Here is a 20037-nt window from a genome sequence, read left to right on the forward strand (position 1 = left end):
GGGGGGGAGCGGGATTACGGGAGCCTGAGAGTGTCAAACTTCTGCCACTGCCGGAATGTTCAACAGCGGTTTACACGAGGTTTGTTCTGTTTCCCCCTCTCTGGCAATCGTTGCTCTACGTAGCGTTTCTGAAATCTGAAATGCAAATTTTTCCCCCACACGTATCAGTTATCTCATTATTCTGACACTCCTATGAAACAGATAAGGATCATTGTATTTTTTAAATCCCACAGCCTGAGAGCAGAAACTTTTTCCTTTGGGAGTGGATAGACAGCATCATGCTATTTCAGAGTGGGGGCGGGGGCAAGAGCGATGAGGTGCGTAAGTCACTCTTTTACTATGGCTTTATTTTTTTTTAAGATTTTATTTATTTATATTCATGAGAGACACACAGAGAGAGAGAGGCAGAGACACAGGCAGAGGGAGGAGCAGGGTCCACGCAGGGAGCCCCGCGCAGGACTCGATCCCAGGACCCCGGGTCACGCTGAGCCACCCAGGCGTCCCTTGCTATGACTCCAAATGCCATTTGTTTTGGTTGCTTCAACCCACCGTGACTCATACTAGGGAAAAGGGTGTGGCCCGGATAAAATACAACCATGCTGATTGACTTAAAATGCAAATTAATTTGTATTTAAAGGACAACCCGTTAAAATCTTTTAAAGGATGTTGTTATGATCCTATAAGTATTCTTCAGCCAGAGTTTTATAATCAGATGCGGGTTATTCGAAGAGAACACATTTCTACAATTTCATGGTGTGCAAAAGCAAGTGTGATGAATGAATGAATGATTGAGTTAAGGTGTTGATACAAAAATATGCCCCATCACTCACTCTGCCAGGCACTGTTGCAAGCACTTCATTTGTATCAGCTTATTTCTCAGAAAAGCGCTCTAAATTAGGTACTATAATTATCTGCACTTTACAGAGGAGGAGATAGGCTCAGACAAATGGATTGCCCAAATTCATAGCTGGTGTGGGAGCTGGGATTTCAGCCCAGGCAGTTTTGATTGTAACCAGATGGAAAAACAAAAAAACAAAAAAACAAAAAAACCTCATAGCTATCTATCATCTGGTAACTGGTCTGGCATTAATAGAGGGGCAGTGGTATTCTTCTGCTTAAGGTAAACAATTTTAGGTGCACCTGCTACTCTGGATCTGAGGGTTGTGAGTTTAAGTCCTACATTGGTGTAGAGATTATTAAATAAATTTCAAAAAAATTTACAAAACACCAACTTCATTTCTGTCCAGGTCATCACAGAACTGAATAAAGTAAAAAAAAAAAAAAAAAAAAAGAACTGAATAGAATGAGAACTCTATAATCACCTGAGCACAAACAGAATCAAGAATGTTGTGCAAACCACCATTATTTTTCAGCTATGTTTGGAAAATGATTATTCTCTTTATTAATCATTGAGTCACATACTTGTTAAGTTATTAAGGGGTAAATGTAAACAATATTTTTTTCTCTTTTTAAAGCATATTCGGAGGGCCATCTGGCTGGCTAAGTCTGTAGAGCTGGGGATTCTCGATCTCAGAGTCATGAGTTCAAGGCCCACCTTGGGTGTAGAGATGGCTTAAATGAGTAAATAAGTTTTTTTAAAAAGCCCATTCATAGATTTAGATTTAAAAAACGTTTTTGATTAGGTTGTATTAGGAAAAGTATCCTAAAAATGAAATATATTGAAAAAAATTTGAAATTATTTAATAGAATTCCTATCAAAATCATAAACTTATGTACTATGACTCTTTAATCACAAAAATATGACAAGAATAGAACACTGAGGTCATTTCACAAACTTTTGTTTGCCATCTATATGTCAGGCAGTAGGGTAGGTACAAGGAATACAAAAATAAATGAAGCATGGGCATTTGTCCTCAGGGTAGTCATAGACTGAAAAGGGAGACAAATAGACAAGCACTTTTAAAATGAATAAAAATGTTCTTACAGTAGAGCAGTGGAAGCCATGGAAAGGACAACCCAGTCTAGAGGAACCAGAATGTTTCATAGTTATGGTACTAGTTGATTGAAATCCTGAAAGATGAAGAGTTTTTCTGGAGGAAGGAAAGAAAGGCTTTCTACATTAAAAAAAGAAAGAAAGAAAGAAAAAAATCTGGTGGATTTAAGGGATAGCTAGAAGTTTGGTGTGATTAAATGTTAGGAGGAGAGTAATACAGCAGGGAAGGTGATGAGAAAAGTGAGTCAGCTGAGGTTATGATATCCTAATGATGAAAAGCTTTCTGTGCTCATCTAAGGAGGGCATATAAGTTTGTTCATGAGAAAACTAAGGCTGAGAATGACTAACTGAATATGTATTTTTAAAATATTAAACAATGGCTATATTGTATGTAACATAATCTGCATATGTTTAATGTATATGAGCCAGATTAACATCAAGAAAACTCTAGGAACGCCTGGTTGGCTCAGTGGTTGAGCGTCTGCCTTTGGCTCAGGTTGTGATCCCAGGGTCCTGGGATGGAGTCCCACATTGGGCTCCCTGTGTGGAGCCTGCTTCTCCCTTTGCCTGTGTCTCTCCCTCTCTCTGTGTCTCTCTCATGAATAAATAAATAAATAATATTAAAAAAAAAAGAAAACTCCATATTCATTTCTATATTTAGTCTTGAATTGGCAAAGGAACTTTCCATCTTTTTCTGATCCCAAATAACTTTTAACTTGAAATGAATTATTCTAGGAAAGAAAATCTCCTTAATACCTTTGCAGAAGAGACCCTATAGTAATTATAAAATGGATCAAATCATCTGGATTCAAATGGAATAAATATCTCTTTATTAAAGGCACCAAGACTGGGGGCTGGTTTAAGTTTTGATTGCATTAGAAGCACACTCTTCTTATATTTTTATTTGGGGCGCCTTTTGGGTGGGGTGGGTTATGATATTCCAGACAGCAGTTTGAACACATCTTGAGCCATTAAATCTCTACTACAAACAGTAGGAGGAAAGAGGGTGTGGAAGCACAAATGGGTTCACCTCCCAGCTGAATTAGCTTTATAGAAGTTCCAAACAATGTAATACATTTATCTTCTTGGTCAGAACTTAGTGAGATGGGTAGTCCTACCAACGAGTGTTTTGGCTGGGTACAATGAAGCTTTGAGAGATTAGGAAGGAGATATTAAAGGAAGGAGATAAAGGAAGGAGAGATTATGGTTGTTTTGAGAAGTAAGGAAAAGTTTCATTAAGATGGGTGTACTTGAGATAGGTCTTGAAAGCTGTATAAAGTTTTGATATGCTGGAGGGATGATACATAGAGAACAAAGAAACTAACTCAAATTGAGACAGGTAGTAACTTCCATAAGAGATTGTGGAATTCCTTAGGGAATATATCCTTGTAAAATGAGAGTATTGAACAAAGCCATTCTCATTCCAACCTCATGACTGTTACATTGTCATATGGAGGTATGATCTATATGATGATCAATTGAAATTTTCCATTGAATTGATGCTAAATATACTCTATTCACTGATACAAAACAATAATATCTGGGGATGATGGGTTTCATGTGGTGGTGATATTTCTTTGAGCCCATCTAAGGTCAATACCTCTGCTTCCACAGGAGATCCCATCCTTTATTTTTTTGTGATCATGTATTTATTTTCCAGATTTATTAAGATGTGATGTAATTAGTGTATGAGAAATTGGCCATAAAGTGTACAATTTCATCAGTTTTGATGTGTGTGTATGCATGCACAAAACCATTATTACCATCAAGATAATGAAGATATCCCCAAGTTTCCTTGGCCTCCACCATCCCCAGACAAACACGCTGTTGCTTACTGTCACCGTAGATAAGATTGCATTTGCAGAAATTTTATACAAATAGAATCCTACATTCTTCTTCTTTTTTAAGATTTTATTTATTTATTTGAACAAAAGAGCAGAAGCGGGAGAGGGGCAGAGGGAGAAGCAGACTCCCTACTGAGCAAGGAACCCGATGGGGGCTTAATCACAGGACTTTGGGATCATGACCTGAGTCAAAGGCAGACGCTTAACTAACTGAGCCACCCATTATTCTTTTGTGTCAGACTTCTTTCATTTAGCATAATAATTTTGAAATGCATCCATGTTGTGTATGTATATCAATAATTCATTCCTTTTATTCTTGAGTAACATTTAATCATATGACTATAATGCAATTTATTTGTCCACTTACCTATTGACTATTTGAATTGTTCTCAGGTTTTGGCTATCAATATTTCTGTTCAAGTCTTTATGTGGACATACATTTTCATTTCTCTTGATAAGTGCCTAGGAGTGGATGGCTGGATGATATGATAGGTTTTATTTAACTTTTTAAGAAACTGCCAACCATCCTTTGCTTCCACCATTCCACTAAAACTTTTTATCAAGATCACCAATCACCTTGTTGTTGCTAAGTTCAATGGTCAGTTTCAATCTTTATCTTAGGTGCAGTATTGGATACAGTTGGTCTCTCACTCCTTCTGGAAACAAGTTTGGTAACTGGCCTTTGACAGCTTTGACTCTGCTTCTTCCCTAGCCCCTCATTATGTATGTTCTTATAGTGGTGGTTAGAGGGACCCTTAAATTGATCTGGTTGCTCCTCCAACTTCTCTCCTCACTCAGATAGATAGATAGATAGATAGATAGATAGATAGATAGATAGATAGATAGATTGATTTCATGAGAGACAGAGAGAGAGAGAGGCAGAGACACAGGCAGAGGGAGAAGCAGGCTCCATGCAGGAAGCCCAACGTGGGACTTGATCCCGGGACTCTAGGATCACGCCCTCAGCTTTAAAGCTAATGTCCTCCAGTGGCAGAGGAGGCCATACATAATCTGATCCCAAGCTTCTTTCTCCTCTCCCATCACACTCCCCTTTGTCCACTCAGCCCCAGGCAAAATAGCCTCCTACCTTCAATGTATCACCCCTCAAGTCCTTCACACTTGCTGTTTCCTTTTTTTTAAAAAATGTATTTATTTTGAGAGAGAGAGAGCAAGCCTGTACAGGAGTGCGAATGTGGTGGGGAGGAGCAGAGGGCCAGGGAGAGAGAATCTCAAGCAGATTCACTATTGAATATGGAGCCCAACACAGAGCTTGAGGACCCTGAGATCATGACCTGAGCCAAAATCAAGAAATGAAGAGTCAGATGCTCAACTGACTGAACCACCCAGGTGCCCCCCCCCTTTTTTTAAGATTTATTTATTTATTTTTAGAGTTGTTTTCTTTTTAAAATTCTCACAGAAATACATTTGCATTAATTAATTCATTTATGATTTCAAGTTTTTAAAAGACTTTCTGAAATTATTTATTTTTTTAAAGATTTTATTTATTTATTCATGAGAGACAGAGAGAGAAAGGCAGAGACACAGGCAGAGGGAAAAGCAGGCTCTCTGTGGGGAGCCTGATGTGGGACTCAATCCCGGGGATCGCACCCTGAACTAAAAGAGATGCTCAACCACTGAGCCACCCAGGCATCCCTGATTTCAAGTTTCTATTTAAATTCTAGTTAGGTAACATGTTGTATAATCTTGGTTGCAGATATAGAATTTAGTGATTCATCACATATAACACCCAGTGTTCATCACAACAGGTGCCTACTCTGACATAAGAACCACAAGTCTTGCTCCCTCACTTGCCTTAGGTCTCCACTCAAGAGACATCTTGTTATCAAGGTGACAAGATGACTTCCCTGACTTCCTATCCTGCCTCCCACTGCTTACTCCCTTCTGCTCTATTTTTCTCCATAGCTCTTATAAGGCTCTGGCCTAGTATGTATTTACTAGCTTAATTTTTTGTTGTCTGTCTCTCTGCCACTAGAGGATGAATTTAATGAGGACTTTGTTTTGTTTACTGCTCAATCCTCCACAATTAGACCAATGTATGACACATAGTAGGTAATCGGTTAATATTTGTTGGATGAACAGATACACAATCTGTAGTGCCTTCTACCTCTTCAGTTGTGTGATTTGATTTATTAAAGTAAAAACTTAAAATATACATCCACCAGCAAAATTTACTTCAAGATTAGTAACTGACTAACATGTGAATTCTAATTATTTTCTCTCTTGTTAGAAGCCAATAATATCAATCATGTTCAGAAAAGCCAGGTGTGTGTGAGTCCTTTTCTAATTAAAATATCTTGATTTTAGAAACTATTGGAGTAGCCACTGGAGGGAGCTCATGCTTTTTTTTTAAAGCAAGAAAATTCTATCATTTGATAAAATGACCACAAACAAACTCAACAGCAAAGTTCTTTTCAAGGTTAATGTAAGTTTTCATTGTTCCTTATTTCCACTACCACCCCTCCTTCAATGGACGGTGAGAACTGTTGGGTCTGCCCCTGGACAAATATATCAACCCCAGGTCCAGCAGGGACTAGTTCCTCTATCTTTCTGCTTTTATCTTTGAAATAACAACAGCCAAGTTCTTATGTCAAAATCTTCCTCAAGAACCATCTGATGGTTTTTTACTTTTTATGTGTTTATACTTAAAACTTCAAAGGGTGATAACATTTTAGTTGGTTTTGAAAGATATTGGTGATTTTGTGATAGTGGGGAAATAGCTCCTTTGAAGATAAATCACTGCACATTATCAATATTTAATCTCATAAAGGATAAAGAAACAGAGACTGGTTCTTATTCTTTTGCCAGATTTCTTGGGTGTGCCAGATGAAACCAACGCAGTTCATTGCCTTAATCTGTAAGATCTGCTGTTACTGCTGGGTTAATTTAGACAATGTAAAGACTATTAATGTTCCTGATTTTCATTGTCATAGGAACCCATTAGGAAAATGCCCATCTTGGGCCCAAGGTGTTCTGATACCATTATACATAATTTTCCATCACATGAGAAATATAATAGGCTGTGGCTAGTTTTTTGGATTTGTTTTAGGAAGGTATAAAAAGATTTTGGGGTCCCTTTTAGAAGACAGGTTACAAATTAAATTTAAATAAATTCAAAAAAGATCATTATGAACAGAATTGGTGTCTTTAGGATGTCTATTTCTCCTCTCTGGGGAAAAAAAGACTAGTGTTAACAGGGGAGAAAACATGTAGTATGTGTAAATTCTCTACTTCTTTGCTGATAAATTATCCTTGCTTTTTTTTTTTCTTTCTATAAAAATTCGGAAAAAACAAATCTCTCTCTAGCCCAAATAATATGAAGGTTGTGTTGAGATATCCTCAAGGATCCACAACCTCAAGGATCTTACGTATTTCAGGAACTAATAAGAAGGATGAGAACACTTCTCCTTTCCTATTTAGGAAGGCCACTGAAAGATGAACCTTCCATTGGACCTGTGAGCTGGAGCTGGGAGATAGGAGGTTCCTTGCTTCCTTTCCTGCCAGAAATATGGGTTCCACTTGTCTTTCCAACTCCCAGAGGCTGCTCTAAGGACATAGGCTTGAGATAATGGTGTGATGTTGAGAACACCTGCACAGTATATGTGACTGAACTCAATTTTGGTTTGGTGGGCAGGTGTGAGATCCATTCATCTTGTTGCCACCCAAGACAAGCCTAGTGTCTAAGTTCCCTTTGCTTATTAAAACTGCCACCTACTGGGCACCTGGGTGGCTCAGCTGGTTGCACATCTACCTTTGGCTCAGGTTGTGATCCCAGGGTCCTGGAATAGAGTCCTGAGTCTGGCTCTCTGCTCAGTGGGAAGTCTGCTTCTTCCTCTGCCACTCCCCCCACCCAGGGCTCACTCTCTCGCTCTGCTTTCTCTCTCTCTCCAATAAATAAAATCTTTAAAACAAACAAAAACTGCTACCTACCAACCTGGTGTGACCTACCTCTTTCTTGGGTCTCTCTCTTTACCCTGATCTTTACCCTGATCTCTGGGTAAAGGATGCAGGTTTCAGATGACACCAAGGATGCTGCAGGAAGAATTGTGAATGTTCTTCTCAGTTATAAAAGGAATAGCATCCCTTCTATTGTCTGCCCTGAACCTGAGAGACCCACATAGGGTAACTGGACAATTGGAGACTCTTACTTTCAGGCAGAGGAATGGAGCAATGTAGGAACTACCTGGATATTACTTAGCAATTCATGTGATAGGAAATGGAGAAATAATGAAACTGTTTTGGCAGCTTCTAATTTCTACCTCAGTAGAAATTTAGCTATCAAAATAACCTAAGACCAGAGAAGTAGAAAATCAGCTATCAAAATAACCTAAGACCAGAGAAGTAGTCTTCTACTCAGAGAGGCCATGAGACTTGTCGAAACTACTTGGCCAAAGTGTGGCAGACCAGTAATATCTTCATTTCCAGAATCTTGGTTGTAGTTCCATCTGTAAGGTTTCTCCCAGTGTTAAAAGTCTGTGTTTGGGGCTGTAAGAGGGAATAATAAGGTAATAGCAGCTAACATTTAGTGATCAAAATAAACAGTATATGTAACCTGTGTCATTTGGGTTCTCTGGGAAGCAGGCACTGAGAGAGAATTGGATGTGCCAGAGTTTTATAGAAGGTAACCCTTACAAAAATAAAAGAGCAGCAGCAGAATTGGGGCAGACACTGCCTCAGACTGTGATGCAGATCTGACTAAGTCTTAGTCAACCTAGTGGGGAGCTCTGATTAAAAACCACCCAGAAGGTGAGTCCTGCACTTGGCAGACATGACATGGCCAGGCCCTAGTATTCTTTTCATACTCTGATTGGCTGGAAGACCATGTAAGACCATGGCCTGAAATCTGGTGTGAGCCAAGCTGTGACAGCTAGAGGCTCTGCAGCTAACTGCCTTCTTTGTAGCTGAACAGTGAACTTTGTTGCATGGTGATCTGCGCAGCACACTTCCGTGGCTGCCATATAACCCAAGTGGCCCCAAAGTGCTCTAGCCTTCTGTATTTACCTTCAGTATCCAAGTAGGGTGATGTAAGCCTCTATTCCACCAATGAGAAATCCAATATTTTCATTGTTTCCCAATATTTCCAGAGTCCTAGGAAGCCTCACATTTAAAACCAAATGTTACACAGCAAATTTTTTCTTCTTCTTCTTTTTTTTTTTTTTAGATTTTATTCATCCATTCATGAGAGACACACAGAGGCAGAGACACAGGCAGAGGGAGAGGCAGGCTTCCTGCAGGGAGCCTGATGTGGTACTCGATCCCGGGATTCTTGGGATCACAACCTGAGCCGAAGGCAGATGCTCAACCATTGAGTCACCCAGATGCCCCACACAGCAGTGTTTTAAAGCTGGTCATCCCACCACAGGAAACTTCCCACTGTTCTTCTTTACCTTTTACTCCAGCCTTCTGTCCCCTTCCCATCTCCCTCTACTGCCTCTCTTTTTGCTGTTCCAGGATCCCCAACAGCCTTCCTAACTGCCAGAGATAATTCCTGTTTCCTTATCATTCAGATAAATTTAGCTCACTTTTGCTTTAGTTTCCATTCGATAAAAACTCCTATGCCAATCAGGCCCTAATCAAAGGCTCCAAACTAGAGGCCTCTGTCTGCCCTGAGGTAAATTCTGCTGTTGATAATGTTATAGAAGTGATTTGATCACACTTTTAAGTAACAAAACTTCTTTTTCCTGTTATATGGTTTATTTTGACATTTCTCCTCTCATAATTACAGATTTTGGTGTTCAGTTCCTCCTTCTGGAGGAAGTTCAGTTGTCTGGTGGTTAAGAAAGGCTGTGGTAGGTGGCTGGGCCTAATCGGTTCTGTGCTCCACACAGAAGGTAGAGGCCACGGCCTCGTTCCCTCCAGATGGGGGCACCAGCAACTCTCCCCTCCTTTTTTTTAAAAGTGAAACAAATTCTCTATGAAAACAGTCAACTTGAAACAGTATAATAAAATAGTATATTTAAAGTATGAAATTTCTTCAATCATAAAGCAAGCTTTTAAAGAAAGCAAATAGTTATGATGATTTGACATCTTTCCTCTAATCTTTTATCAGTTAGGTCCAGTTCATAATGTTATTCACAAACTTAGATTTGATGGCTTCTTTGTGATTTACTTACTTCCTTAAAATGTTGGCTCAAAAATCCTTGTGGGAACTGTAAAATAACTTGGCATCAAAATGCTTCAAATGATCTCTTCGCCCAGTGACTACCAACAAGGTAACTAACTCTATCAGCAAGGAAGGTTGCTTTTCTTCCCTATCACTTAATTTCATCTTCTCTCTATACAGGCCAAAAAAAATTTTTTTTTAAGTATCTGTAATTGCAGTCTCTCCCTGTATCTTCCTTTCTATGAAGAAAGCAGCTTTCTGTTTTCCCAGGAAAGATAAAGAAATCTCAGATAGCTTTTTCAATGAACTGACCTAGAGATCACTGGCATTTAAATTCAAAAGTAAAGTTTACAGACTAAATATTTTACTGATTTATTTACCACTTTCTCTAATATAAAAACTTTGTTCAGATACAAACTGCTTTCTGGTATAGCAAAATAATTTAAATTTTAAATCAGGGAACAGTTCTTTTTTTTATATGTATATTTTTTATTGAAGTGCAATTTGCCAACATATAGTATAACACCCAGTGCTCATCCCATCAAGTGCCCCCCTCAGTGCCCGTCACCCAGTCACTCCATTCCCCTGCCTGCCTCCCATTCCACTGCCTGCCTCCCATTCCACTACCCCTTGTTCATTTCCCAGAGTTAGGAGTCTCTCATGGTTTATCTCCCTAATTTTTCCCACTCAGTTCCCTTCCTTTTCCGTATAATCCCTTTCACTATTTTTTATATTCCCTGTATGAGTGAAAGCATATGTTTGTCCTTCTCCGACTGACTTACTTCACTCCGCATAATACCCTCCAGTTCCATCCAAGTCGAAGCAAATGGTGGGTATTGGTCCTTTCTGATGGCTGAGTAATATTCCATTGTATATATAGACCACATCTTTATCCATTCATCTGTCGAAGGACACCGAGACTCCTTCCATAGTTTGGCTATTGTGGACATTGCTGCTATAAACATTGGGGTGCAGGTGTCTCAGTGAAGCAACTGATCTGTTTACACAAGTGTGCCATGTGATTATTTTCACAGGTGTCTCAGTTTGGATGATAAATTATATGGATTCCCTACTTAAAGAAAGAACTGTTTATCTTTCTCACTTCACAGTCCAAAGTGAGCACTCCTGCCTGGCAGCTCTGTCCTGAGTTCAGGGAACAGTTCTTATTGTTAAAATTTATGACAGGGTAGTCACAGTAGTCTAGGAGCATTCTGGGATGGAGTACTGAGTGGGATGGGAAAGCAAGATTTGCATCATGAATTGGGTGGGAGTCAGATGGGGATGAAGAGTGAGGGGAGCAGCTGAATAAAAGAGCATCAACAAAGCTGAAGATAGAAGTAAGCATGGTAAGTTTAAACAATAGTGGTAAGAGTAGTTGAGATTAATTTGGGAAAGGCCTGGAAGAAAATGTAGGGTGAAACATGTCATTTAAGTAAAAAAAAAAAAAAACAACAAAAAAAACAAAACCCAATACATATTAAGTACTTCCTAGGTGTCAGGCACTGCTCTAGGCACTGTGGATACAGTGGTGAAGAGGAAATTTTCTGTAGTCAAGAAACTCAAATTAGTGTTTGTGGTGGGGTTGGGGGATAGGCAATAACTACATAAATATTTTTAAAAGATAATCTCAGATTGTGATGAGGTTTGATTTATCAGATTGTGATAAAAGAGAATGAAACAGACAATAGTTATCAGATCTTTAAAATTGTGTGTCCCTCTAGATAAAATTATAACAGGCATCCTTTGCATGTGTGTTTTATTTTATTTTTGTTAGTTTATTTTTTTAAAGATTTTATTTATTTATTCATAAGAGACACAGAGAGAGGCAGAGACATAGGCAGAGGAGAAGCAGGCTCCCCCTAGGATCCCGGGATCATGACCTGAGCCAAAGGCAAACATTCAACCACTGAGCCGCCCAGGCGTCCTTCTTTTGTTAGTTTATATTTGCATTCTTAGTGTTATCTTCCATATGAATTTCTTAGTAGGAATCTTTTGAAGCCACTTGCCCATTTTGTGAAGGTTGCCTCAGTTAGCACTCTATTTTATAATCCTCATAATCCCGGTTGTAGTTTAGAGTTAGCCAGAGAAGATTGTGCCCACATAAGTGGCAATCCATCATTTCAATGCACTGGAAGTGACTGAATGACATATGTCAATGCCTTCCAGTTGTGGATGTCTCATTTTTTCTGCAGGAAATCTCCATGTAACACATGACCACCTGACAAATGCATCCAGTGAAGCTGCCAGTATCAACAGCTGAGTTCACAGATTTATAAAAACTCTTCAGCTTTCTTATTATTTAAATTTTTAAAAAAGATTTCATTTATTCCTGAAAGACACAGAAGCAGAGGCAGGGAGCCTGATGTGGGACTCCATCCCAGGACTCCAGGAACACTACCTGAGCCAAAGGCAGATGCTCAGCCACTGAGTCACCCAGGCACCTCTCTTTAATTTTTTTTACAAAAAAAATGTTATGAATATTCTTGTTTAATCCACCCCAGAGGGTGCACACATCAACTTTGGAAAGCACTACAATAGAGAGGGTCTGGGGACAAGATGGCTATTTCATTAAGGTTGAGAAGGGACGGAGACTCTGTGAAGTGACTGACATTTAAGCTGAAACTCAAATGATGAGGTAGGAACAGCCATGCAAAAAAAGTGGCACGGGTGTATCAGGGAAGCAGAGGCAATCTGAGTACTATGGGAATAAAAGGTTTACTATAGGAATCAGACTTTTCACAGATGAGGAAGGATCTTTGGGTATAAAAGCCAGGGAGAGTATTCAGGGAATTGGAGAAAGATTCACTGATCAATCCTTCAGAAGCACTGGTACAGCTGAACAAGTCAGAGCTTTTAAGAAAATCCAAAAAGCCAAATCTGTTCAGCTTCCACGCTGGGACTGCTAGGGGCCTATAGGAAGCTGTTGCTTCTGTGTAACTACTGCCTCTGTGGGTGAACTTCAAGTATTTGGTGGGGGGTTTGGGATCATAGTTAGTCACAAGGCCAGCAGTCATGAAGATGAACTGACCATGGAGGAGAACAAGGGCAAGCTGGAATCCTTGGGATAACACTGTGTCTGTCTTATACCTAATCAAGAGTAATGGCCATTTCCTCACTTCCACCTTCCAAATCTCACATAAGTGCCTCTTAGGTTAATTCTGACCTAGAACCACACACAGAAGAAGATTCTGGGAAAGAGAGTTCCCAGGTTAACCAAGCTGATATAGCATAATCCAGCACAAGAGGGAACACCATATGCAAAGGCCTGAGAAGGAAACGAATTCAGTATGCTTGGGAGAGAAAGGTAAGGCTGAGGCTCACAAATGAAGGGGAGGATGAAGGGAGCGTAGTCAGAAAAGCAAGCAGAGCGTAAACTCACATAGGGCTTTATAGGCCCTGGTGTGTTTGATTTAAACAGAAGTTACACCATTTTAAGCAAAAATGGTATTCTATGAGTTGTGCTTTGAATAGTAAGGAAGCAAGATAAAAATTGATTAAAAGTCACAGGAAGAAAAATAGGCTATTATAGTCTAGGAATGGGACAATAATGGTCTGGACTAGTAATATAAAAATGTAGATACAGAGAACTTGTCAGATGGGCTTTTTGTCTCGTTTTTCTTTTTTTCTTTTTAAGATTTTATTTATTTATTCATGAGAGACACAGAGAGAGGGGCAGAGACACAGGCAGAGGGAGAAGCAGGCTCCCTGCAGGGAGCCCAATTCAGGACTCGATCCCAGGACCCCAGGATCACGCCCTGGGCCGAAGGCGGATGCTCAACCACTGAGCCATCCAGGCATCCTTGTCTCATTTTTCCAACATTTTTTTCAGTCCTTGGAGGGTCCGTCTTGTGTATGAGATGTGGAACCCTCTGTTGCAAGGAAGGTACCACAGAGGCTAAGTGGTCAGGGAAGGTTGGGACTGACACTGAGTACTTTCTATGCATCAGATGTATGCTGGGTCTGTTCCTCACAACAATCCTGAATGAGGAAACTGATACACAGGGAAATTAAATAGTGTACCTGAACCAAAGTCATATAGATAATAAATGGTGGGCTTCTGATCTTAACCCAGGTGTCTCTGAATCCAGAATCTTAGCTCTTGCCGCAGCATTCTGTATTCTCTCAGGTAAGGCCCTTGTAAGTAGTCATGTCCACTGCTACCTGCCTAAATGTCATACCTTTCTGGCCAACTCTCAAGTGTACTTCATTTTTAAAAATTTTTTTTTTATTTTATTTTTTTCAAGTGTACTTCAAATGGTCTTTCTACATTCTTTGTGTATTCTTAATCTTCTTAGTCCACACTGCATAATATTTCCAACCTAAGTTTCCTGGACTCTTAAAGAACTTATCCTATGTTTAGATCTCCACTGTAACTACTTGAGACTTTTTAATATTTAAATAGATATACTTTCAGGATATGGAAAAGAGGGCATCTTTTGTTTCCTGGGTGTATATCTCATTGGAATAGCATTATTGTTCAGAATTAGGAAATAAATTGCATTCTACATAATTCTTCAAAGTCAATGTTCCTATAATGTAATTGTCATATTTTCCATTGAAGTTTTTCTTCTTCCCCAAAGAGCTCTTTAAAGGACTTCTATGTCTTTATATTAAGTATAGCCTATCTGACATAGAAGAAAATGAATAAGGACATGTAAGAATTACTGTTAAACATTAATAGTTGAGTACATGTTCAAGACATTTAAAAAATCAATATTTGTTTTCTGATCAATGGTCTGTTTATTGATACCATTGTCTTTTAACAAAGAAAATATTTGAAAGTACAAGTTATATATGCTGCTACTGCTTTGCACTTAATAATTATTGCTTAGAGTATACATATATATATATATATATAAATGAAGAATGATTATCATGCCATATGTGTTATAGGTACTTAGTCAAAGTGGTCTCTGGCTATTTGTTATACACTATCCACTTTACTGTGAGACACATGGTAACTGGGTCACAAATTCAAATTACAGAATGTTTAGTTTTCAGGGGTTATACCGAAGGAGCTAGAGGGTTTCACAATTGGATACAGTGCTGTTTGGATGGGATCACCTCTGGTCAGCATTAAAAATCACATGCAGTGTAAGAAGTGACAAAATCTGGCAAAGTAGGTGTGAGTTTAAATTCTGGCTAAAGATGTCCTCTCCTATACAATTCACTAAACCTCCTCTCCAAGAGGGTTTCCAAGCCCTGTTGAAGTTCATTGGGCACCAGCAATACCTCCACTAACAGGATTTGCTGCTCCCTCTAGCTTTTGGTATTTTAAAACCCACCTTTCTTCATGAGAGCTGGTGTGGTAATTGATAGTCACAATACTTTACAAATTCTGAAACAGGTTAAAAGGACAATGAAATTTATTTTTATCTAAAATGAGTTTTCAAAAGGTACTTGGTTTTCTTGTCAGACATAGAAAACTGAGGCTTGTCAGAAAGAGTACTGAAGGAATTTTTGTACTAGGCGGGGAAAGGTTGGACACCAAAGCCCCTTCCTACTGTAAGATTCTATGATTCTAGGTATCCTGTATTTTTTTATGAAAATAGTTTAGAATATCCAGTGTTTTAAACATTTTCTTCCTATTTGTTGGAGAGATCAAGTTAACATCCTGTCATAAGGCAAGAATGCTGCATCACCCCCTATTCCTGTAGTGACAATGGCCTGAAGATAATAAATAAAAGAGGTTACCAGGGGTTAGACAATATGGGCTAGCCAATGTAGTCAGATCCTTCTCTCAGGAGATGGTCTAGTTGCCCTACCTGTAAAAACTGCAACAGAGAAATTATTCAAAACCTAGTTTATGGTCTACTAGGCATGGTGATAGATTCAAGGAAATAAACTGTGGCCCCCCTGCCCTCAAGGAGCTGACAATCTGGTTAGAGAAATAGAAAGAAAACATACAAAAAATAATTAGAAAAGAATTATATGTTTACCTGTGTGGCACTGAACACAAACAAGCAAAATTGGAGTTTTAAGATAATTCAGGTGTCCAGAAGGTTTTATTTAAGAGGCAGGATTAAACTGAGCCAAAGACTGGGTCAAACGAGGATGAGTGGGGAGAAGAGGGAGGCATGCCTGTGGAGTACTGGGTAAAGAGTGAAAAAGAGTAGACTCAGGAGTAGAATGAGAGCATGACCTGTGTAGCAGAGACAGACAATGAATTGTGGTAGGACAGTGAGGAACAGGCTCGACAGAAGCAAAGGTGAACAATAAAAAATAAAATGGTAAGCCTGGACAGGCAAGATGGAGTACCATGTCCTCAAGAGCTGGATATTAGGTTCTGAAAGCCAGGTGCAAGTGTTTTTCAGTGGTGGTCCCCAGAAACATCCAGCATGAGTCTCTCAGATACACTTTGAGGCCTATAGGCAGATTCAAATACAGATGCTGATGGCCACAGCAACTTGGTGAGATCCACTTCAATTCCAAACTGCTTGGCCTCCTAGCAGGTGGACAGGCTGGGGCTTGCTGACACGTGCCTCAGAATATTCTCTGGAAGCTGGAATTTGTGGCCCGGGAAGTGCAGGGCTGCTCTTCTAGGCAGCTGTTATGTGTGGGGATGTGACTGTGTATAGGATGTGTTCTGTGCACATTTGTCCAGATTTGGGTGTTAAGATTGTGATTTTAAGCATGATGAAATTCAGTTAGTTGGCAGTGGAAGAACAAAATCAAACTATAGCCTTTAACAATTCTTAACATTTGAAAGCAACTTTCTAACTTTAATTACAATTTCACAATAATGCTCAAAATTTTCTAGTCAAATAAAAAGCTTATATATTAAGATGCCATCCCCTTTTGGAATAATTTTAGCATAATTAAAAAGAACCTTTTTAACACAAAGCACTTGGTAAAGTAGTTACTTATGTCATCTTCTTTTGATGAGGACGTTGAGATTTTTTTAAGTTTTAAAACTTGCTTGCTTTTTTTGATATTTTTCCCCTTTCTTTTGCTTTTTCTTTTGGCTGACTTATGAGGAGAAGGAAAACAAGAGTAGTGTTTCTTTATCTTACCGTTTTTCCTTCCTTATATTGTATTTGAACTCTTCAGACTGTGGTGTTTTTTTTTTTTTTTTTAAATCTTCACTCTCAAAGGGGCTCCTTTTGATTCTCTCTACTTCACTGACCTTGAAGAGGAGGCCATAGCTTTCTAACTAGTCTTCTTTTGTCTATTTTCCTGGCTTATTACTGCCCTTACTCCAACTCTGCTTGTCTAAACTACAACCTTTTGAGGATGGTATTATCATCATCCACTTTTTACAGAGGAGGAGACTAAGGCTTGGAAAAGGTGGCTTACCCAAAGTTGCACAGGAGGTATGTGGCAGAACCACTAGACCATCAGACTCCAGAAGCCAAGCAAGCTCCTGGCTTTGTTCTACTTTTCTTTCTTTTTTTTTTTTAATTTTTATTTATTTATAATAGTCACAGAGAGAGAGAGAGAGAGAGAGAGAGAGAGAGGCAGAGACACAGGCAGAGGGAGAAGCAGGCTCCATGCAGGGAGCCTGACGTGGGTCTCCAGGATCACGCCTTAGGCTGAAGGCAGCGCTAAACTGCTAAGCCACCCAGGCTGCCCCACAACCCTAATTTTAAAAATCGAACAGATATATGCAATGACAGTTTATGTCTACAGATAATACTAGTTGTGGTGTGTTGAAAACATTTATGTTTAAGTGAAGAACCAAAATAAAAAGTTATAAATCTGGCTATTTTTTTCCCAGAAACAATGAAAATCAGCATGAGTTTTACTAAATTTTCTAATGAAATTCCCTAAAACATACAATGGTTTTCTAAAACATGATTAGCAGACTGATTGAATATTTTAAATTACTTATAGCAGACTGTCCAGGGATAATTTAAATTTTTTTCTTTCATTTCTCCATATAATCTGAGAGTAAGAATAACCATTTTATATATCAGTCTTAATTTAGGTTTCAAAAGACTGAAACTAGGAATTCTAATCTTCAAAAAGTATTTTTTTTAAAGATTTTATTTATTTATTGAGACAGAGAGAGAGAAAGAGAGAGAGGCAGAGACACAGGCAGACGGAGAAGCAGGCTCCACACAGGGTGCCGGACGTGGGACTCGATCCCGGGTCTCCAGAATCACAACCCGGGCTGCAGGCGGCACCAAACTGCTGTGCCACCGGGGCTACCCTTCAAAAAAGTATTTTTAAGGTCTTATTTAAATTCTAATTAACATATAGCATAATATTAGTTTTGGGTGTACAATGTAGTGATTCAACACTTCCACACAACACCCTGTTAAAGTTTATTACTAATAGGAAAAAACTAAAGACATAATATGGCCACAGTAGCAGTTTGATTTCAATAGCAAAAACTTGGCAATAATTTACATTTAGGCATTGCTCATATAGATTATGGTACATTCATATGATGGAATATAATTTGGCCATCAGGAATGACATTATTAGAAAAAATGGTATTACAGAAGATTTACTGACATGAGAAAATGTTCATAATATAGTGTTAATGAAAAAGCAGGCTAGAAAAGAGTATGTAGCCTATAATTTTATTTTTATGTTTATATATATATATTATGTATGTATATATATGCTGTGTCTGTATATATACACAGATGCAAATGAGGGAGATTTGGAAGACTATAGGCCAAGGGGTGACCAGTATCTGTCACTGGTGGTAGAAATATAAAGGATTTGTGTTTTCTTCTTTTAACTGCATTAAATATTTTCTACATGCTTGGTGATATAGTATCCTTAGTTTTAATGTTTACTAGATATTCCTTGTTGTTTAGAAGAAAAGAAGTAGACCACACTTATGGAGGGACAGCTATCTGAATTTTAAGTGTCTATATAGGCAAGTGTTCTAAGGGTGATATTCACACTAAATTTGATGTTCTGCCAACATGGTGCATATATGTTGGATGAGTTTTTACTTACATGATTTCAGTTTTTCCACAAGAAGAGCTTGGGGCAAATTGTTTAATGTCCTTTAGGAGTTTTGACTGGATTGTTCCTTGGCTGGTGGTGATGCAGGAACAGCATCTATTCCTCATTATTGGGGTTCCTCATTAATGAGGTTCCTACCCTCATTATTGGGGTAGAACACATTGATTTAAGGCAATGTCTCAATTTAGGTGATCCATCAAAATGATACATTTGATTTAGTCATGATCATTACTGTCCTTTTTTGAGTATGTTTGTTGGGGAATGTGATTTAAAAAAAACAAGTTACCACCAATTGACCTGTGAGCTGGACCTTGGCACTTGGGAGACACCTCTTCCTCTCCCCTGTCCTTAGAATGTGGGTTCCACTTGCCTTCCTGGCTCCTAGAGCCTGCTCCAAGGCCTTAGCTTTGAGATGGTGACATGATGTTGAAAATAACCTGGACTGTATACATGACTAAGCCCAATTAGGGCCTCTTTAAAAGTTTTTAAGATTTGGTGGGCGGGTGCAGGGATCCATTCGTTTTGTTGCTGCACAAGACAAGTCTCATATGTAAGTTCCCTTTGCTATTAGTAAAACTGCCACCTACCAACCTGGAGTGGTCTGTCTCTTTTTTTGGTCTCTCCCTGATCTCTGAGTAAGGGGGCCAGTTTTAGATTATACTAAAAAAGCTCCTGAGTATGAACCTATGCTGTTAATCATTATCACAGACTTTTGAAAGAGGTATTATCTCCATTTTATAGATAAAGAAGCTAAGATTAAAGAAGTTATGTAAAGAACAAAGTCATTCAGCATTTAGAGGGCAGGTGCAGGGTTTCAGCTCAGGTTTTTTTGAGTCCAAATGTACTGCATTGCTCTTAACTACCATATCTTATCACTGTAGGAAAGCAGATTTACACAATATTTAATAAATACCAGGTCACACACACAAATACCTGATTTCTGTGTGCTATGTGGGCCACAATTTCTTAAGCAACTCCCAAAGCCATTTATTGTCTGACCTTAGTAGAATGGAGTTGGTGTTGGTTTGGACAGAAAGCTCTACTCAGAATAACCAATTATAACCACCAACCTCATCCTCCCTACTGCCTTGCTTTTCAATAGTACTTTAAACTCTTAAAAACTTTTTGAAATATACTATCTTCATTCCTTAATTCTTTAATTTGTTCGACATACATTTACTCAGTGCTTATCA

The 20037-nt window shown here is 38.8% G+C and overlaps 1 protein-coding gene across 1 annotated transcript in view; it reads left to right on the forward strand.

Annotated features, from left to right (window-relative positions):
- Window positions 1-55: 55 nt before the first annotated feature.
- Window positions 56-20037, forward strand: part of ART3 (ADP-ribosyltransferase 3 (inactive)) — a 205710-nt gene continuing 185728 nt past the window's right edge. The window contains exon 1 of the mRNA XM_049105055.1: window positions 56-79. Coding sequence (XP_048961012.1) covers window positions 56-79 — 24 coding nt within the window. The remainder of the gene's footprint in view (window positions 80-20037) is intronic.

Source organism: Canis lupus, chromosome 32 (genome assembly GCF_003254725.2).
Source record: "Canis lupus dingo isolate Sandy chromosome 32, ASM325472v2, whole genome shotgun sequence".
NCBI classification, from domain to species: domain Eukaryota; kingdom Metazoa; phylum Chordata; class Mammalia; order Carnivora; family Canidae; genus Canis; species Canis lupus.